Below are 21,497 nucleotides of genomic sequence, written 5' to 3'. Positions count from 1 at the left end.
TTATTTTTGCATCGACCTCAGTCAAATGTATTGCACTATATAGGAAATAGGGTGTAATTTAGGATGCAACCTCTGTGTTTCCTGCCATGTAAATATACAGAGGGCCAGGGTTCTGGACAGCGGTCTCACTGACAGACATCTGTCAAACAGCTTTGGTCCAGCTGCTGTATTGTCTGACACTGGAGAAGAAGGAGAATGTGAAGAATAGAGCGAGGGAGAGAGAGGGAGGGGTAGAGAGAGAAGGAGAGAGACAGACAGTGAGAGGTGCATGGTATGGCGGCCTCTCACATGTTCCTCCAAGTGAGTACCAGGACCAGGGGGAGGAGGGTTTTGAGGGCTAGCGGAGACAGCTGTGGCTAGAAGGGTATTACTTTAGAAGTAGTGTACGCACAGCCAATAACTTTCAGGTGCACTGTTTTGACCCAAAGGTCGTTGTCAGGCTCTTTCTTTCAGGAATCCTGGGTATGACTTCTGAATGTTAATAAAAGGATATGATGGCTGAATCTTCCATGACCAGGTGGCAGGTTGCAGGCCACAGCCATAATACTGATACAGTAATAACACAACGATATGAATGTTATCATTATTTGATCTCTGAAATCACAACCAGGTCTCTACATTACTATAATAATACTCAGTGGTGTAAAGTACTTAAGGAAGAATACATCAAAGTACTACTTAAATCATTTTTTTGGGTATCTGTACTTTACTCTACTATTTATATTTTTTACCACTTTTACATTTACTCCACTACATTCCCAAATACAATATTGTACTTTTTACTCCATACATTTTCCCTGACAACCAAAAATACTCATTACATTTTGAATGCTTAGCAGGACAGGAAAATTGTTAAATTCACACACTTATCAAGAGAACACTTGGTCATCCCTACTGCCTCTGATCTGACAGACTCAGTGTGCCCCTGGCAATCCGTACATTTTCAAAACAAGAAGATGATGCCGTCCGCCTTGCTTAATATAAGGAATTTTAAATTATTTATACTTTTACTTTTGATGCTTAAGTATATATTTTTAATTACATTTACTTTTGATACTTAAGTATATTTAAAACCGAATACTTTTAGACTTTTACTCATGTAGTATTTTACTGGTTGACTTTCACTTTTACTTGAGTAACTATCTATTAAGGTATCTATACTTTTACTCAAGTATGACAGTTGGGTACTTTTTCCACCACTAATAATACTACAATGATGTAAATGTTATTGGTCTTGTTGAAAACACCTGTGCAGCTGTGAAATTGGATTGGGATTTGTTTTGGCGACAGTTGTTGGAAATGCTAGGGAACACTGGCGGAATGTCAATATTTGTAACCACAGCCATCACAGAACCCACCCACCACCAGACATTTTGAAGTTTGATTTGGGTACATCCCAAATGGCAACCTATTCCCTACACACTTAGAAAAAATGTGCTATATAGAACCTAAAAGGGTTTTTCGGCTATCCCCATAGGAGAACCCTTTGAAGAACCCATTTTTGGTTCCAGGTAGAACCCTATTGGGTTTCATTTAGAACACTAGGGTTCTACATGGAACCCAAAAGAGTTCTACCTGGAACAAAAAAAGGTTATCCTATGGGACAGCCTAATAACCCTTTTGGAACCCTTTTTATGTATATTGTGTATAGTGTATATAGTGCACTACTTTTGACCAAGGCCCATAGTGCTCTGGTCAAAAGTAGTGCACTATATAGGGAATAGGGTGCCATTTGGGGACGTGCCTTGGAGTTAATCGGGTGATGTCATTAACTACCACAGCTGCGCTAGACTTGTTAAATCATACCTGCCTCTTCTCATATGTTATGACGATTACACATTTTCTGGATTTTATTGGAAGTTGTGATTTATTGAAGCTTGCTCATTTTAATTGCCCTATAATACTGTCACAGTGCAAATCATGGTTTATTTATATGCTTCCCATTAAATTGATATTAATCATGGTTTAATATCTTCAAATACTTGTTGTTTTAACATTTGGTTATGTGTGTGACTAAGAACAAAATAGGTTGTGGCTTGTAAAACTGAAAGCCAACACTCCTTAGTTTCTCATTTCCCAGTTCTGCACTGGTATGTGCTTCATTATTTTCCAGAACTGCATGAACAAACACCACCAAGAACCATGTTCTTCATGTTGTTTTCATGTTTGACCAGTTATACATGTATGTAACTGTATGATATCTTATGTTAACATCACAGGAGGCTACCGAGGGGAGAATGGCTCATAATAATGGCCTGAACAGAGCAAATGGAATGGAAACCATGTGTTTGATGTATTTGATACCATTCCATTGGTTCTGCTCCAGTTATTACCACAAGCCCGTTCTCCCCAGTTAAGTTGCCACCAACCTCCTGTGGTTAACATGTACTGTATGTGTCTCTCTGTCTCTAGAACTGCATGGATAAACACCAGGTGGTTGGTGTTCTCCGTCAGATGGAGAAGTTTCTGAAGGGACAGGAGATGAGATTCACAGAGGGACTACGCATCATGAAGTCAAAACTGGCAACCCTACAGAACTCTGTCTCCAAGTTGCCTCAGGCCGATCAGTCGGCTGGTGAGTAGACCGAGAGTATAACCATTCTCCAGCACTCTGCAGCACCTGAAATCAAGCTCTTATATAGCCATGTACAGACCAGCCTAAGGGTTCTTTACGCTATCTTGCTCTCTTGCTCTCTTGCTCTCTTTCTCTAGCTGTCTCTCCTCAATATAGCAGCTGATGAATGATTTGTTCTTAACTGACTTGCCTAGTTAAATAAAGGTCAAATAAAAAAATTCATTCATCAACAGAGGAGAAAATTGGAGCACGTTGAATGATATTGGAAGTCGATTTCAGAAATGCTTCTTTATTATTAAAACCTGAAATCTACTTTGATTGTCTTTCAATTTACTCCACTTTTGTCCTCTATTTATGCACATTGTTTAGAGAGCCAGGCCCAGGCCTAAAGATCCCCTAGCCTGGGCCTACTTCCATTGTTTAGAGAGCCAGGCCCAGGCCTAAAGATCCCCTAGCCTGGGCCTACTTCCATTGTTTAGAGAGCCAGGCCCAGGCCTAAAGATCCCCTAGCCTGGGCCTACTTCCATTGTTTAGAGAGCCAGGCCCAGGCCTAAAGATCCCCTAGCCTGGGCCTACTTCCATTGTTTAGAGAGCCAGGCCCAGGCCTAAAGATCCCCTAGCCTGGGCCTACTTCCATTGTTTAGAGAGCCAGGCCCAGGCCTAAAGATCCCCTAGCCTGGGCCTACTTCCATTGTTTAGAGAGCCAGGCCCAGGCCTAACGATCCCCTAGCCTGGGCCTACTTCCATTGTTTAGAGAGCCAGGCCCAGGCCTAACGATCCCCTAGCCTGGGCCTACTTCCATTGTTTAGAGAGCCAGGCCCAGGCCTAACGATCCCCTAGCCTGGGCCTACTTCCATTGTTTAGAGAGCCAGGCCCAGGCCTAACGATCCCCTAGCCTGGGCCTACTTCCATTGTTTAGAGAGCAAGGCCCAGGCCTAACGATCCCCTAGCCTGGGCCTACTTCCATTGTCCTTAAGAGGGGCTCTACTGCAGAGACATAACATCCTAACCAGAGGGTAAGGGGAGGAGTGTTAGAGGCTAGGGAGTAGTGTGTGGTCTACCATCATTGGATTTTGGGAAAATGATTGTATTGTTTACCATGTCAGTACTGTTTACCATAATATGCATTGATGAGATTCACATCCCCGTTCCTGGTTTTGTGGTCACTAAATCAACAAAATAAGGAAACAGTTAGATTTGAAAGTTTAGCTTAAAGTTGAAAGTTTCCCACTGAAACCCAAGCTTCTGCATAGCACTTAAATGACATGTGAACTCTCTTCGACCTGATGTTGACGCTTTAGTAGATAAACCTCAGTATTGGGTCAATGTGGAAATCGTTGGTCTTCTAGTAGTTACCGCTGTCCTTTTGGATCAAATGTTTTTCTTCCAGACAACTAGTTAGGCGTATCAGGGTTTTCTATCACACTCAGCCATAGCATGTTCTATTCTATTATTTACAATTCTATTGTATTCTATTTCTTTCTATTCTATTCCTGTGAAAATGGATGAATAGTCATTCATCAGCTGCTATTTTGAGAGAGATAGTAAAAGAGAGAACGAGAGAGAGGGAGAGAGAGAGAGAGAGAATGTCATTTGGCACCATTACAGTACACACCGAGCACTCAATAGGAGACTGACAGGAAGTGGAATTGTGTCGTTTAGCACCAGACATGTGGATGATAGCTCTGCTCTTACTGGTATAGAACAAACCTCCCCCCTCTCTCTCTTTTGCTCAAAAATAAACTAGACACTGTTTAGCCATGTGCTTGCAATTACTTGAAAGATTTCTCTTCTCCTATTTCTGTTGTTGTATAGTTACAGTGAGGGTACAAAACATTATGAACACCTGCTCTTTCCATGACATAGACTGACAAGGTGAATCCAGGTGAAAGCTATGATCCCTTATTGATGTCACTTATTAAATCCACTTCAATCAGTGTAGAGGAAGGGGAGAAGACAGGTTAAATAATGATTTTTAAGCCTTGAGACAATTGAGACGTGGATTGTGTATGTGTGCCATTCAGAGGGTGAATGGGTAAAACCAAAAAAATTAAGTGCCTTTTAACGGGGTACGGTATTAGGTGCCAGGCGCACCGGTTTGTGTCAAGAACTGCAACGCTGCTGGGTTTTCCACGCTCAACAGTTTCCTGTGTGTATCATCCAGCCAACTTGACACAACTGTGGGAACCATTGGAGTCAACATGGGCCAGCATCCGTGTGGAATGCTTTCGAAACCTTGTAGAGTCCATGCCCCAGCGAAATGAGGATGTTCTGCAACTCAATATTAGGAAGGTGTTCTTAATGTTTTGTACACATAAATCCCCAGAATTTTTTTATGCATAAGGGTATTTTGGTATTTTATTAGGATCCCCATTAGTGGTTACAAAAGCTGAAGCTAATCTTCCTGGGGTCCAACACAAAACATGAAACATGACATAATACAGAACATTAATAGACACGAACAGCTCAAGGACAGAACTACATCTATTTTTTTAACAGCACACGTAGCCTACATATCAGTGCCCACACAGAAACGGTCTAGGGGAGAGGCGTTGAGCTGTGAGGTGTTGCTTTATCTGTGAAACCAGGTTTGCTGTTTATTTGAGCAATATGAGATGGAACGGATTTCCGTGCAATAATGGCTCGACATAAAACTCCACGCTTTCTTAAATTTGTTCTGGATTTGGGGACAGTGAAAAGACTGTGCTTCCAATCATCTTTGGAAAGAAAAAAGAATACTTTAAGGCATATTTTTGTACAGTCAAATGAAGGGAATGTTCTTACTGTGCTTTCAATTAGTTGAAAATTGAAAGCACAGTAAGAACATTCCCTTCGTTTAACTGTAGAAGAATATGCCTGGGAGATGAGGTATGTTGGTTATGTTTCAAAATGCTGATTCCTGCCCTACCTGTGTTCTGGAGTTAGCCTACTACTTACAGCATTTCCAAACAATTTTACTTTGGGAGGTACAATATTATGCAATTGACAGGGTGTGGGGTGTTTATCCCAAAAGCGTAAGCTGTACTGTACTAGAGGTCAAACCTCTTTATTTACATCCAGATTTAGAAAAGAAGCACATACTGATCTAATTACATTAAAACCTTGGCTTTCAATTGTAAGTAGTAGGCTAACTCCACAACACAGGTACGGCAGGAGTCAGCCTTTTGAAACAACCAACAGAACTCATCTTTCAGGCATATTGTTCTACAGTTAAAGGAAGGGAGCATTTGATCAGTGTGTAATTACAACACCTTGGCTTTCAATTCTGTACATTTGTGGAATTATTTTCTATTATTGCTGCCATTTGATCCTTTCTGCATTTGTATTAGGCCTAGTTTCTCTCAATAAAATGGTCATTTGTTGAGACCTATTTCAAGTAGCTGTTTTATTTGGTTTTAGAACTGGTGTTGTTGGTTTCCCCTCTCCTCCAAAACGGCTAGTAGCAGTAATCTGTTGAATGAAATGAGGCATTGCGTCAGTCTTTTCCCATGAAGTGGTCCTAGAGTCCTACAGTACCAACAGTACCCAGGACATGTGTATGTCCTCAGGCACTAAATACCACAGGATGCTGGGTGCACGACTCCATATGCATACATGTGTGACAATCTTCTCTCTTCCTCCCTCTCCCTCCCTCTGTCCTCCCTCCCTCTTCTCTCTCTGCCCCAGCCCCCTCTGTATGCCCCTCCCTGGAAGCCCCTGTCCACGGGACAAAGTTTGGCTCCAAGTATTTCATCAGTCATGAAGTCCATTTCACCTGTTCCCATGGTTACCATCTGGTGGGCCCCGGGACACGTGTGTGTCAAGAGAACGGGAGTTGGAGTGGTGTCAATACTATCTGTAAAGGTACATTACTGTCTGTCTGTCTGTCTGTCTGGGCAATATAGTCAAACACACATCACTTTAGGTGGTGCACAGCTGAGGAAAACTTGAAGAGATGGGACCCGCACACATTACACCACCATATCTTTATTTGGCATTAAGTTAGGAACAATGTTCCAATGTGTCTGTCCACTGTCTGTCCACTGTCTGTCTGTCCACCTGAAACCAGAGCCCATCTCACACATTACATTGCAGTTTTGCTATTTCCTACACAAATGTTCCTCTTTAAAATGACTTGAGTTCACATCAGCCAGTCACTGTAAATTGTAAAGGTCACACTACTCCTCTTCTCCTGTTGTTATTCACTAGTGCTGCTGCCATGGACTCTGGCTTCACAACGCACTGGAATTTACTGTAAATACCTTTTATCAGCAGTCGGAGGGGGGGCAGAGGGGAGGGGACAGAGAGGGGGACGGGGGGGGGGGGGGGTGGCAGAGAGGGGGACAGAGGAAGGGACGTAGGGGGGGGGGACAGAGGAAGGGACAGAGGGGGACAGAAGAAGGGACAAAGAAGGGGACAGAGGGGGGGACAGAGAGGGCAGCCGAGAGGGGGACATAGGGGGGAACAGAGGAAGGGACAGGGAGGGCAGCAGAGAGGGGGACAGAGGAAGGGACAGAGAGGGCAGCAGAGAGGGGGACAGAGGAAGGGACAGAGAGGGCAGCAGAGAGGGGGACAGAGGAAGGGACAGAGAGGGGGACAGAGGAAGGGACAGAGAGGGCAGCCGAGAGGGGGACATAGGGGGGGGACATAGAGGGGGACAGAAGAAGGGACAAAGAAGGGGACAGAGGGGGGGACAGAGAGGGGGACAGAGAGGGCAGCCGAGAGGGGGACATAGGGGGGGACAGAGGAAGGGACAGGGAGGGCAGCAGAGAGGGGGACAGAGGAAGGGACAGAGAGGGCAGCAGAGAGGGGGACAGAGGAAGGGACAGAGAGGGCAGCAGAGAGGGGGGCAGAGGAAGGGACAGAGAGGGGGACAGACAGGGGGGCAGAGGAAAGGACAGAGATGGCAGCAGAGAGGGGGACATAAGAAGGAACAGGGAGGGGGACAAAAGAAGGAACAGAGAGGGGGACAGAGGAAGGGACAGTGAGGACAGCAGAGAGGGGGACAGAGGAAGGGACAGAGAGGACAGCAGAGAGGGGGACAGAGGAAGGGACAGGGAGGGCAGCAGAGAGGGGGACAGGGAGGGCAGCAGAGAGGGGGACAGAGGGGGGGACAGAGGGGGGGACAGAGAGGGGGACAGAGGGGGGGGACAGAGGAAGGGACAGGGAGGGCAGCAGAGAGGGGGACAGAGGAAGGGACAGAGAGGGCAGCAGAGAGGGGGACAGAGGAAGGGACAGAGAGGGCAGCAGAGAGGGGGGCAGAGAGGGCAGCAGAGAGGGGGGCAGAGGAAGGGACAGAGATGGCAGCAGAGAGGGGGACAGAGGAAGGGACAGGGAGGGCAGCAGAGAGGGGGACAGAGGGGGGGACAGAGAGGGGGACAGAGGGGGGGACAGAGGAAGAGACAGGGAGGGCAGCAGAGAGGGGGACAGAGAGGGCAGCAGAGAGGGGGACAGAGGAAGGGACAGAGAGGGCAGCAGAGAGGGGGGCAGAGGAAGGGACAGAGAGGGCAGCAAGAGAGGGGGACAGACAGGGGGGCAGAGATGGCAGCAGAGAGGGGGACAGAAGAAGGAACAGGGAGGGGGACAAAAGAAGGAACAGAGAGGGGGACAGAGGAAGGGACAGTGAGGACAGCAGAGAGGGGGACAGAGAGGTGGACAGAGGAAGGGACAGAGAGGACAGCAGAGAGGGGGACAGAGGAAGGGACAGGGAGGGCAGCAGAGAGGGGGACAGAGGAAGGGACAGAGAGGGGGACAGAGGAAGGGACAGAGAGGGCAGCAGAGAGGTGGGACAGAGGAAGGGACAGATGCAGGGACAGAGAGGGGGACAGAGAGGGGGACAGAGGAAGGGACAGACGAAGGGACAGAGAGGGGGACAGAGAAGGGGACAGAGGAAGGGACAGAGAGGGCAGCAGAGAGGGGGACAGAGAGGGGGACAGAGGAAGGGACATAGATGGCAGCAGAGAGGGGGACAGAGGAAGGGACAGAGGGGGGGAAAGAGAGGGTAGCAGAGAGGGCAGCAGAGAGGGAGGCAGAGAAGGGGACAGAGAGGGCAGCAGAGAGGGGCACAGAGAGAGCAGCAGAGAGGGCAGCAGAGAGGGAGGCAGAGAGGGGGACAGAGAGGGCAGCAGAGAGGGGTAAAGAGAGGGCAGCAGAGAGGGGGACAGAGGAAGGGACAGAGAGGGCAGCAGAGAGGAGGACAGAGGAAGGGACAGGGAGGGCAGCAGAGAGGGGGACAGAGAGGGCAGCAGAGAGGGGAACAGAGAGGGAAGCAGAGAAGGGGCAGAGAGGGCAGCAGAGAGGGGGACAGAGAGGGCAGCAGAGAAGGGGACAGAGAGGGCAGCAGAGAGGGGGACAGAGAGGGCAGCAGAGAGGGCAGCAGAGAGGGACAGAGAGGGGGACAGAGAGGGCAGCAGAGAGGGGGGCAGAGGAAGGGACAGAGAGGGCAGCAAGAGAGGGGGACAGACAGGGGGGCAGAGATGGCAGCAGAGAGGGGGACAGAAGAAGGAACAGGGAGGGGGACAAAAGAAGGAACAGAGAGGGGGACAGAGGAAGGGACAGTGAGGACAGCAGAGAGGGGGACAGAGAGGTGGACAGAGGAAGGGACAGAGAGGACAGCAGAGAGGGGGACAGAGGAAGGGACAGGGAGGGCAGCAGAGAGGGGGACAGAGGAAGGGACAGAGAGGGGGACAGAGGAAGGGACAGAGAGGGCAGCAGAGAGGTGGGACAGAGGAAGGGACAGATGCAGGGACAGAGAGGGGGACAGAGAGGACAGCAGAGAGGGGGACAGAGGAAGGGACAGAGAGTGGGACAGATGAAGGGACAGAGAGGGGGACAGAGAAGGGGACAGAGGAAGGGACAGAGAGGGCAGCAGAGAGGGGGACAGAGGAAGGGACAGAGAGGGGGACAGAGGAAGGGACATAGATGGCAGCAGAGAGGGGGACAGAGGAAGGGACAGAGGGGGGGAAAGAGAGGGTAGCAGAGAGGGTAGCAGAGAGGGAGGCAGAGAAGGGGACAGAGAGGGCAGCAGAGAGGGGCACAGAGAGAGCAGCAGAGAGGGCAGCAGAGAGGGAGGCAGAGAGGGGGACAGAGAGGGCAGCAGAGAGGGGTAAAGAGAGGGCAGCAGAGAGGGGGACAGAGAGGGGGACAGAGGAAGGGACAGAGAGGGCAGCAGAGAGGAGGACAGAGGAAGGGACAGGGAGGGCAGCAGAGAGGGGTAAAGAGAGGGCAGCAGAGAGGGGGACAGAGAGGGGGACAGAGGAAGGGACAGAGAGGGCAGCAGAGAGGAGGACAGAGGAAGGGACAGGGAGGGCAGCAGAGAGGGGGACAGAGAGGGCAGCAGAGAGGGGAACAGAGAGGGAAGCAGAGAAGGGGCAGAGAGGGCAGCAGAGAGGGGGACAGAGAGGGCAGCAGAGAAGGGGACAGAGAGGGCAGCAGAGAGGGGGACAGAGAGGGCAGCAGAGAGGGACAGAGAGGGGGACAGAGAGGGCAGCAGAGAGGGGAACAGAGAGGGCAGCAGAGAGGGCAGCAGAGAGGGGGACAGAGAGGGAAGCAGAGAGGGCAGCAGAGAGGGGTAAAGAGAGGGGGACAGAGGAAGGGACAGAGAGGGCAGCAGAGAGGAGGACAGAGGAAGGGACAGAGAGGACAGCAGAGAGGGGGACAGAGGAAGGGACAGGGAGGGCAGCAGAGAGGGGGACAGAGAGGGCAGCAGAGAGGGGAACAGAGAAGGGGACAGAGAGGGGGACCGAGAGGGCAGCAGAGAGGGCAGCAGAGAGGGGGACAGAGAGGGAAGCAGAGAAGGGGACAGAGAGGGCAGCAGAGAGGGGGACAGAGAGGGCAGCAGAGAGGCTAACAGAGTGAGCAGCAGAGAGAGGGACAGAGAGGGGGACAGAGAGGGCAGCAGAGAGGGGAGCAGAGAGGGGGACAGAGAGGGCAGCAGAGAGGGAGGCAGAGAAGGGGACAGAGAGGGCAGCAGAGAGGGGGACAGAGAGGGCAGCAGAGAGGGAGGCAGAGAGGGCAGCAGAGAGGGGTAAAGAGAGGGCAGCAGAGAGGGAATCGGAGAGGGGGACAGAGAGGGGGACAGAGGAAGGGACAGACAGGGGGACAGAGGAAGGGACAGAGAGGGCAGCAGAGAGGGGGAAAGAGAGGGCAGCAGAGAGGGAGGCAGAGAAGGGGACAGAGAGGGGGACAGAGAGGGAAGCAGAGAAGGGGACAGAGAGGGGGACAGAGAGGGCAGCAGAGAGGGTGACAGAGAGGACAGCAGAGAGGGGACAGAGAGGGCAGCAGAGAGGGAAGCAGAGAAGGGGACAGAGAGGGCAGCAGAGAGGGGGACAGAGAGGGGTAAAGAGAGGGCAGCAGAGAGGGAATCGGAGAGGGCAGCAGAGAGGGGGACAGAGAGGGGGACAGAGGAAGGGACAGCGAGGACAGCAGAGAGGGGGACAGAGGAAGGGACAGAGAGGGGGACAGAGAGGACAGCAGAGAGGGGGACAGGGAGGGCAGCAGAGAGGGGGACAGAGAGGGGGACAGAGGAAGGGACAGAGAGGGCAGCAGAGAGGGGGACAGAGGAAGGGACAGAGAGGGGGACAGAGGAAGGGACATAGATGACAGCAGAGAGGGGGACAGAGGAAGGGACAGAGAGGGGGACAGAGAGGGCAGCAGAGAGGAGGACAGAGAGGGCAGCAGAGAGAGAGCAGAGAGGGGGACAGAGAGGGCAGCAGAGAGGGGGACAGAGGAAGGGACAGAGGGGGCAGCAGAGAGGGGGAAAGAGAGGGGGACAGAAAGGGCAGCAGAGAGGGAGGCAGAGAGGGCAGCAGAGGGGGGTAAAGAGAGGGCAGCAGAGAGGGAATTGGAGAGGGGAACAGAGAGGGCAGCAGAGAGGGGGACAGAGAGGGGGACAGAGAGGGCAGCAGAGAGGGGGAAAGAGAGAGGGCAGCAGAGAAGGGGACAGAGAGGGCAGCAGAAAGGGGGACAGAGAGGGGGACAGAGAGGGCAGCAGAGAGGGAAGCAGAGAGGGCAGCAGAAAGGGGGACAGAGAGGGGGACAGAGAGGGGGACAGAGAGGGCAGCAGAGAGGGGTAAAGAGAGGGCAGCAGAGAGAGGGGGACAGAGGAAGGGACAGCGAGGACAGCAGAGAGGTGGACAGAGGAAGGGACAGGGAGGGCAGCAGAGAGGGGGACAGAGAGTGCAGCAGAGAGGGAAGCAGAGAAGGGGACAGAGAGGGCAGCAGAGAGGGGGACAGAGAGGGCAGCAGAGAAGGGGACAGAGAGGGCAGCAGAGAGGGTGACAGATAGGGCAGCAGAGAGGGAAGCAGAGAAGGGGACAGAGATGGCAGCAGAAAGGGGGACAGAGAGGGCAGCAGAGAGGGCAGCAGAGAGGGAAGCAGAGAGGGCAGCAGAGAGGGCAGCAGAGAGGGGTAAAGAGAGGGCAGCAGAGAGAGGGGGACAGAGAGGGGGACAGAGGATGAGACAGAGAGGGGGACAGGGAGGGCAGCAGAGAGGGGGACAGAGAGGCAGCAGAGAGGAAAGCAGAGAAGGGGACAGAGAGGGCAGCAGAGAGGGGGACAGAGAGGGCAGCAGAGAAGGGGACAGAGAGGGCAGCAGAGAGGGGGACAGAGAGGGCAGCAGAGAGGGGGACAGAGAGGGCAGCAGAGAGGGGGACAGAGGAAGGGACAGAGAGGGGGACAGAGGAAGGGACAGAGAGGGCAGCAGAGAGGCAGGCAGAGAAGGGGACAGAGAGGGCAGCAGAGAGGGAAGCAGAGAAGGGGACAGAGAGGGCAGCAGAAAGGGGGACAGAGAGGGCAGCAGAGAGGGGGACAGAGAGGGCAGCAGAGAGGGAAGCAGAGAAGGGGACAGAGAGGGCAGCAGAGAGGGGTAAAGAGAGGGCAGCAGAGAGGGAATCGGAGAGGGCAGCAGAGAGGGGGACAGAGGAAGGGACAGCGAGGACAGCAGAGAGGGGGACAGAGGAAGGGACAGAGAGGACAGCAGAGAGGGCAGCAGAGAGGGGGACAGAGGAAGGGACAGAGAAGGGGACAGAGGAAGGGACAGAGAGGGCAGCAGAGAGGGGGACAGAGAGGGGGACAGAGGAAGGGACATAGATGGCAGCAGAGAGGGGGACAGAGAGCGGGACAGAGAGGGCAGCAGAGAGGGCAGCAGAGAGGGCATCGGAGAGGGCAGCAGAGAGGGGGACAGAGAGGAGGACAGAGAGGGCAGCAGAGAGAGAGCAGAGAGGGGGACAGAGAGGGCAGCAGAGAGGGGGACAGAGGAAGGGACAGAGAGGGGGACAGAGGAAGGGACAGAGGGGGCAGCAGAGAGGGGGACAGAGGAAGGGACAGAGAGGGGGACAGAGGAAGGGACAGAGAGGGCAGCAGAGAGGGAGGCAGATAAGGGGACAGAGAGGGCAGCAGAGAGGGCAGCAGAGAGGGAAGCAGAGAAGGGGACAGAGAGGGCAGCAGAAAGGGGGACAGAGAGGGCAGCAGAGAGGGGGACAGAGAGGGCAGCAGAGAGGGAAGCAGAGAAGGGGACAGAGAGGGCAGCAGAGAGGGGTAAAGAGAGGGCAGCAGAGAGGGCAGCAGAGAGGAAATCGGAGAGGGCAGCAGAGAGGGGGACAGAGAGGGGGACAGAGGAAGGGACAGCGAGGACAGCAGAGAGGGGGACAGAGGAAGGGACAGAGAGGGCAGCAGAGAGGGGGACAGAGAGGACAGCAGAGAGGGGGACAGAGGAAGGGACAGGGAGGGCAGCAGAGAGGGGGACAGAGAAGGGGACAGAGGAAGGGACAGAGAGGGCAGCAGAGAGGGGGACAGAGGAAGGGACATATATGGCAGCAGAGAGGGTGACAGAGGAAGGGACAGAGAGGGGGACAGAGAGCGGGACAGAGAGGGCAGCAGAGAGGGCATCGGAGAGGGCAGCAGAGAGGGGGACAGAGAGGGCAGCAGAGAGGAGGACAGAGAGGGCAGCAGAGAGAGAGCAGAGAGGGGGACAGAGAGGGCAGCAGAGAGGGGGACAGAGGAAGGGACAGAGGGGGCAGCAGAGAGGGGGAAAGAGAGGGCAGCAGAGAGGGGGACAGAGAAGGGGACAGAGTGCAGCAGAGAGGGGCACAGAGGGCAGCAGAGAGGGCAGAGAGGGTAAAGAGAGGGCATCGGAGAGGGGGACAGAGGAAGGGACAGAGAGGGGGACAGAGGAAGGGACAGAGAGGGCAGCAGAGAGGGGGAAAGAGAGGGAGGCAGAGAAGGGGACAGAGAGGACAGCAGAGAGGGGGACAGAGAGGGCAGCAGAGAAGGGGACAGAGAGGGCAGCAGAAAGGGGGACAGAGAGGGCAGCAGAGAGGGGGACAGAGGAAGGGACAGCGAGGACAGCAGAGAGGGGGACAGAGGAAGGGACAGAGAGGGCAGCAGAGAGCGGGACAGAGGAAGGGACAGGGAGGGCAGCAGAGAGGGGGACAGAGAGGGGGACAGAGAGGGCAGCAGAGAGGGGGACAGAGGAAGGGACAGAGAGGGCAGCAGAGAGGCAGGCAGAGAAGGGGACAGAGAGGGCAGCAGAGAGGGAAGCAGAGAAGGGGACAGAGAGGGCAGCAGAAAGGGGGACAGAGAGGGCAGCAGAGAGGGGGACAGAGAGGGCAGCAGAGAGGGAAGCAGAGAAGGGGACAGAGAGGGCAGCAGAGAGGGGTAAAGAGAGGGCAGCAGAGAGGGAATCGGAGAGGGCAGCAGAGAGGGGGACAGAGGAAGGGACAGCGAGGACAGCAGAGAGGGGGACAGAGGAAGGGACAGAGAGGGCAGCAGAGAGGGGGACAGAGAGGACAGCAGAGAGGGGGACAGAGGGAGGGCAGCAGAGAGGGGGACAGAGAGGGGGACAGAGGAAGGGACAGAGAAGGGGACAGAGGAAGGGACAGAGAGGGCAGCAGAGAGGGGGACAGAGAGGGGGACAGAGGAAGGGACATAGATGGCAGCAGAGAGGGTGACAGAGAGGGGGACAGAGAGCGGGACAGAGAGGGGGACAGAGAGGGCAGCAGAGAGGGCAGCAGAGAGGGCATCGGAGAGGGCAGCAGAGAGGGGGACAGAGAGGGCAGCAGAGAGAGAGCAGAGAGGGGTAAAGAGAGGGCAGCAGAGAGGGGTAAAGAGAGGGCAGCAGAGAGGGAATCGGAGAGGGCAGCAGAGAGGGGGACAGAGGAAGGGACAGCGAGGACAGCAGAGAGGGGGACAGAGGAAGGGACAGAGAGGGCAGCAGAGAGGGGGACAGAGGAAGGGACAGGGAGGGCAGCAGAGAGGGGGGACAGAGAGGGCAGCAGAGAGGGGGACAGAGAGGGCAGCAGAGAGGGCAGCAGAGAGGGGGACAGAGAGGGGGACAGAGGAAGGGACAGAGAGGGGGACAGAGGAAGGGACAGAGAGGGCAGCAGAGAGGCAGGCAGAGAAGGGGACAGAGAGGGCAGCAGAGAGGGAAGCAGAGAAGGGGACAGAGAGGGCAGCAGAAAGGGGGACAGAGAGGGCAGCAGAGAGGGGGACAGAGAGGGCAGCAGAGAGGGAAGCAGAGAAGGGGACAGAGAGGGCAGCAGAGAGGGGTAAAGAGAGGGCAGCAGAGAGGGCAGCAGAGAGGAAATCGGAGAGGGCAGCAAAGAGGGGGACAGAGGAAGGGACAGCGAGGACAGCAGAGAGGGGGACAGAGGAAGGGACAGAGAGGGCAGCAGAGAGGGGGACAGAGAGGACAGCAGAGAGGGGGACAGAGGAAGGGACAGGGAGGGCAGCAGAGAGGGGGACAGAGAAGGGGACAGAGGAAGGGACAGAGAGGGCAGCAGAGAGGGGGACAGAGAGGGGGACAGAGGAAGGGACATATATGGCAGCAGAGAGGGTGACAGAGGAAGGGACAGAGAGGGGGACAGAGAGCGGGACAGAGAGGGCAGCAGAGAGGGCATCGGAGAGGGCAGCAGAGAGGGCAGCAGAGAGGAGGACAGAGAGGGCAGCAGAGAGAGAGCAGAGAGGGGGACAGAGAGGGCAGCAGAGAGGGGGACAGAGGAAGGGACAGAGGGGGCAGCAGAGAGGGGGAAAGAGAGGGCAGCAGAGAGGGGGACAGAGAAGGGGACAGAGTGCAGCAGAGAGGGGCACAGAGGGCAGCAGAGAGGGCAGAGAGGGTAAAGAGAGGGCATCGGAGAGGGGGACAGAGGAAGGGACAGAGAGGGGGACAGAGGAAGGGACAGAGAGGGCAGCAGAGAGGGGGAAAGAGAGGGAGGCAGAGAAGGGGACAGAGAGGACAGCAGAGAGGGGGACAGAGAGGGCAGCAGAGAAGGGGACAGAGAGGGCAGCAGAAAGGGGGACAGAGAGGGCAGCAGAGAGGGTGACAGAGAGGGCAGCAGAGAAGGGGACAGAGAGGGAAGCAGAGAAGGGGACAGAGAGGGCAGCAGAGAGGGGTAAAGAGAGGGCAGCAGAGAGGGAAGCAGAGAGGGGGACAGAGGAAGGGACAGCGAGGACAGCAGAGAGGGGGACAGAGGAAGGGACAGAGAGGGCAGCAGAGAGCGGGACAGAGGAAGGGACAGGGAGGGCAGCAGAGAGGGGGACAGAGAGGGCAGCAGAGAGGGGGACAGAGAGGGCAGCAGAGAGGGGGACAGAGAGGGGGACAGAGGAAGGGACAGAGAGGGCAGCAGAGAGGCAGGCAGAGAAGGGGACAGAGAGGGCAGCAGAGAAGGGGACAGAGAGGGCAGCAGAAAGGGGGACAGAGAGGGCAGCAGAGAGGGCAGCAGAGAGGGGGACAGAGAGGGCAGCAGAGAGGGAAGCAGAGAAGGGGACAGAGAGGGCAGCAGAGAGGGGTAAAGAGAGGGCAGCAGAGAGGGAATCGGAGAGGGCAGCAGAGAGGGGGACAGAGGAAGGGACAGCGAGGACAGCAGAGAGGGGGACAGAGGAAGGGACAGAGAGGGCAGCAGAGAGGGGGACAGAGAGGACAGCAGAGAGGGGTACAGAGGGAGGGCAGCAGAGAGGGGGACAGAGAGGGGGACAGAGGAAGGGACAGAGAAGGGGACAGAGGAAGGGACAGAGAGGGCAGCAGAGAGGGGGACAGAGAGGGGGACAGAGAGGGGGACAGAGGAAGGGACATAGATGGCAGCAGAGAGGGGGACAGAGAGGGGGACAGAGAGCGGGACAGAGAGGGGGACAGAGAGGGCAGCAGAGAGGGCAGCAGAGAGGGCATCGGAGAGGGCAGCAGAGAGGGGGACAGAGAGGGCAGCAGAGAGAGAGCAGAGAGGGGTAAAGAGAGGGCAGCAGAGAGGGGTAAAGAGAGGGCAGCAGAGAGGGAATCGGAGAGGGCAGCAGAGAGGGGGACAGAGGAAGGGACAGCGAGGACAGCAGAGAGGGGGACAGAGGAAGGGACAGAGAGGGCAGCAGAGAGGGGGACAGAGGAAGGGACAGGGAGGGCAGCAGAGAGGGCAGCAGAGAGGGGGACAGAGAGGGCAGCAGAGAGGGGGACAGAGAGGGGGACAGAGGAAGGGACAGAGAGGGGGACAGAGGAAGGGACAGAGAGGGCAGCAGAGAGGCAGGCAGAGAAGGGGACAGAGAGGGCAGCAGAGAGGGAAGCAGAGAAGGGGACAGAGAGGGCAGCAGAAAGGGGGACAGAGAGGGCAGCAGAGAGGGGGACAGAGAGGGCAGCAGAGAGGGAAGCAGAGAAGGGGACAGAGAGGGCAGCAGAGAGGGGTAAAGAGAGGGCAGCAGAGAGGGAATCGGAGAGGGCAGCAGAGAGGGGGACAGAGGAAGGGACAGCGAGGACAGCAGAGAGGGGGACAGAGGAAGGGACAGAGAGGGCAGCAGAGAGGGGGACAGAGAGGACAGCAGAGAGGGGGACAGAGGGAGGGCAGCAGAGAGGGGGACAGAGAGGGGGACAGAGAAGGGGACAGAGGAAGGGACAGAGAGGGCAGCAGAGAGGGGGACAGAGAGGGGGACAGAGGAAGGGACATAGATGGCAGCAGAGAGGGGGACAGAGAGGGCAGCAGAGAGGGCAGCAGAGAGGGCATCGGAGAGGGCAGCAGAGAGGGGGACAGAGAGGAGGACAGAGAGGGCAGCAGAGAGAGAGCAGAGAGGGGGGACAGAGAGGGCAGCAGAGAGGGGGACAGAGGAAGGGACAGAGAGGGGGACAGAGAGGGGGACAGAGGAAGGGACAGAGAGGGCAGCAGAGAGGGAGGCAGAGAGGGCAGCAGAGAGGGAAGCAGAGAAGGGGACAGAGAGGGCAGCAGAAAGGGGGACAGAGAGGGGGACAGAGAGGGGGACAGAGAGGGCAGCAGAGAGGGAAGCAGAGAAGGGGACAGAGAGGGCAGCAGAGAGGGGTAAAGAGAGGGCAGCAGAGAGGGCAGCAGAGAGGAAATCGGAGAGGGCAGCAGAGAGGGGGACAGAGAGGGGGACAGCGAGGACAGCAGAGAGGGGGACAGAGGAAGGGACAGAGAGGGCAGCAGAGAGGGGGACAGAGAGGACAGCAGAGAGGGGGACAGAGGAAGGGACAGAGAGGGGGACAGAGAAGGGGACAGAGAGGGCAGCAGAGAGGGGGACAGAGGAAGGGACAGAGAGGGGGACAGAGGAAGGGACATATATGGCAGCAGAGAGGGTGACAGAGGAAGGGACAGAGAGGGGGGACAGAGAGCGGGACAGAGAGGGCAGCAGAGAGGGCATCGGAGAGGGCAGCAGAGAGGGGGACAGAGAGGGCAGCAGAGAGGAGGACAGAGAGGGCAGCAGAGAGAGAGCAGAGAGGGGGACAGAGAGGGCAGCAGAGAGGGGGACAGAGGAAGGGACAGAGGGGGCAGCAGAGAGGGGGAAAGAGAGGGCAGCAGAGAGGGGGACAGAGAAGGGGACAGAGTGCAGCAGAGAGGGGCACATAGGGCAGCAGAGAGGGCAGCAGAGAGGGCAGAGAGGGTAAAGAGAGGGCATCGGAGAGGGGGACAGAGGAAGGGACAGAGAGGGGGACAGAGGAAGGGACAGAGAGGGCAGCAGAGAGGGGGAAAGAGAGGGCAGCAGAGAGGGAGGCAGAGAAGGGGACAGAGAGGACAGCAGAGAGGGGGACAGAGAGGGCAGCAGAGAAGGGGACAGACAGGGCAGCAGAAAGGGGGACAGAGAGGGCAGCAGAGAGGGGGACAGAGGAAGGGACAGAGAGGGGGACAGAGGGGGCAGCAGAGAGGGGGACAGAGGAAGGGACAGAGAGGGGGACAGAGGAAGGGACAGAGAGGGCAGCAGAGAGGGAGGCAGAGAGGGCAGCAGAGAGGGCAGCAGAGAGGGAAGCAGAGAAGGGGACAGAGAGGGAAGCAGAAAGGGGGACAGAGAGGGGGACAGAGAGGGCAGCAGAGAGGGGGACAGAGAGGGCAGCAGAGAGGGAAGCAGAGAAGGGGACAGAGAGGGCAGCAGAGAGGGGTAAAGAGAGGGCAGCAGAGAGGGGCAGCAGAGAGGAAATCGGAGAGGGCAGCAGAGAGGGGGACAGAGAGGGGGACAGAGGAAGGGACAGCGAGGACAGCAGAGAGGGGGACAGAGGAAGGGACAGAGAGGGCAGCAGAGAGGGGGACAGAGAGGACAGCAGAGAGGGGGACAGAGGAAGGGACAGGGAGGGCAGCAGAGAGGGGGACAGAGGAAGGGACAGAGAGGGGGACAGAGAAGGGGACAGAGAGGGCAGCAGAGAGGGGGACAGAGGAAGGGACAGAGAGGGGGACAGAGGAAGGGACATATATGGCAGCAGAGAGGGTGACAGAGGAAGGGACAGAGAGGGGGACAGAGAGCGGGACAGAGAGGGCAGCAGAGAGGGCATCGGAGAGGGCAGCAGAGAGGGGGACAGAGAGGGCAGCAGAGAGGAGGACAGAGAGGGCAGCAGAGAGAGAGCAGAGAGGGGGGACAGAGAGGGCAGCAGAGAGGGGGACAGAGGAAGGGACAGAGGGGGCAGCAGAGAGGGGGAAAGAGAGGGCAGCAGAGAGGGGGACAGAGAAGGGGACAGAGTGCAGCAGAGAGGGGCACAGAGGGCAGCAGAGAGGGCAGAGAGGGTAAAGAGAGGGCATCGGAGAGGGGGACAGAGGAAGGGACAGAGAGGGGGACAGAGGAAGGGACAGAGAGGGCAGCAGAGAGGGGGAAAGAGAGGGCAGCAGAGAGGGAGGCAGAGAAGGGGACAGAGAGGACAGCAGAGAGGGGGACAGAGAGGGCAGCAGAGAAGGGGACAGAGAGGGCAGCAGAAAGGGGGACAGAGAGGGCAGCAGAGAGGGTGACAGAGAGGGCAGCAGAGAAGGGGACAGAGAGGGCAGCAGAGAGGGAAGCAGAGAAGGGGACAGAGAGGGCAGCAGAGAGGGGTAAAGAGAGGGAATCGGAGAGGGGGACAGAGGAAGGGACAGCGAGGACAGCAGAGAGGGGGGACAGAGAGGGGGACAGAGGAAGGGACAGGGAGGGCAGCAGAGAGTGGGACAGAGAAGGGGACAGAGAGGGGGACAGAGGAAGGGACAGAGAGGGGGACAGAGGAAGGGACATAGATGACAGCAGAGAGGGGGACAGAGGAAGGGACAGAGGAAGGGACAGAGAGGGGGACAGAGAGGGTGGACAGAGAGGGCAGCAGAGAGGAGGACAGAGAGGGCAGCAGAGAGAGAGCAGAGAGGGGGACAGAGAGGGCAGCAGAGAGGGGGACAGAGCAAGGGACAGAGGGGGCAGCAGAGAGGGGGAAAGAGAGGGGGACAGAAAGGGCAGCAGAGAGGGAGGCAGAGAAGGGGACAGAGGGCAGCAGAGAGCAGCAGAGAGGGCAGCAGAGAGGGGGACAGAGAGGGCAGCAGAGGGGGGTAAAGAGAGGGAAGCAGAGAGGGAATCGGAGAGGGGAACAGAGAGGAGAGGGCAGCAGAGGGGGACAGAGGAAGGGACAGAGAGGGCAGCAGAGAGGGAATCGGAGAGAGGGGGACAGAGAGGGCAGCAGAGAGGGGGACAGAGGAAGGGACAGAGAGGGCAGCAGAGGGGGGTAAAGAGAGGGAAGCAGAGATGGAATCGGAGAGGGGAACAGAGAGGGCAGCAGAGAGGGGGACAGAGGAAGGGACAGAGAGGGCAGCAGAGAGGGAATCAGAGAGAGGGGGACAGAGGAAGGGACAGAGAGGGCAGCAGGGGGACAGAGGAAGGGACAGAGAGGACAGCAGAGAGGGGGACAGGGAGGGCAGCAGAGAGGGGAACAGAGAGGGCAGCAGAGAGGAAAGCAGAGAAGGGGACAGAGAGGGCAGCAGAGAGGGGGGACAGAGAGGGCAGCAGAGAGGGGTACAGAGAGGGCAGCAGAGAGGGGGACAGAGAGGGCAGCAAGAAGGGGGACAGAGAGGGGGACAGAGAGGGCAGCAGAGAGGTGAACAGAGAGGGGGACAGAGAGGGGGACAGAGAGGGCAGCAGAGAGGGGGACAGAGGAAGGGACAGAGAGGGGGGACAGAGGAAGGGACAGAGAGGGCAGCAGAGAGGGAGGCAGAGAGGGAGCAGAGAAGGGGACAGAGAGGGCAGCAGAAAGGGGGACAGAGAGGGCAAGCAAGAGAGGGCAGCAGAGAAGGGGACAGAGAGGGCAGCAGAGAGGGGTAAAGAGAGGGAATCGGAGAGGGCAGCAGAGAGGGGGACAGAGGAAGGGACAGCGAGGACAGCAGAGAGGGGGACAGAGGAAGGGACAGAGAGGGGGACAGAGAGGACAGCAGAGAGGGGGACAGAGGAAGGGACAGGGAGGGCAGCAGAGAGGGGGGACAGAGGAAGGGACAGAGAGTTGGACAGAGAGGGGGACAGAGAGGGGACAGAGAGGGGGACAGAGGAAGGGACAGAGGAAGGGACATAGATGGCAGCAGAGAGGGGGACAGAGATGGGGACAGAGAGCGGGACGAGAGGGGGACAGAGAGGCGCAGCAGAGAGGGCATCGGAGAGGGCAGCAGAGAGGGCACCTCTCTGTCCCCCTTTCTGCTGCCCTCTCTGTCCTCCTCTCTGCTGCCCTCGATGTCCCTTCCTCTGTCCCCCTCTC

The 21,497-nt window shown here is 56.5% G+C and overlaps 1 protein-coding gene across 2 annotated transcripts in view; it reads left to right on the top strand.

Moving 5' to 3' along the window:
• Positions 1–21,497, top strand: part of fbln7 (fibulin 7) — a 49,121-nt gene that overhangs the window by 2,431 nt on the left and 25,193 nt on the right. For both annotated transcript variants that reach the window (XM_031805253.1, XM_031805252.1), the window contains exons 2-3: positions 2,413–2,575; positions 6,242–6,418. In XM_031805253.1, the coding sequence (XP_031661113.1) occupies positions 2,413–2,575; positions 6,242–6,418 (340 nt within the window). The remainder of the gene's footprint in view (positions 1–2,412; positions 2,576–6,241; positions 6,419–21,497) is intronic.

The sequence above is a fragment of the Oncorhynchus kisutch genome, linkage group LG25 (assembly GCF_002021735.2).
Source record: "Oncorhynchus kisutch isolate 150728-3 linkage group LG25, Okis_V2, whole genome shotgun sequence".
NCBI classification, from domain to species: Eukaryota; Metazoa; Chordata; class Actinopteri; order Salmoniformes; family Salmonidae; genus Oncorhynchus; species Oncorhynchus kisutch.
Note: the sequence above shows the minus strand (reverse complement) of the source record. Positions and strands in the feature narration are given on the sequence as shown.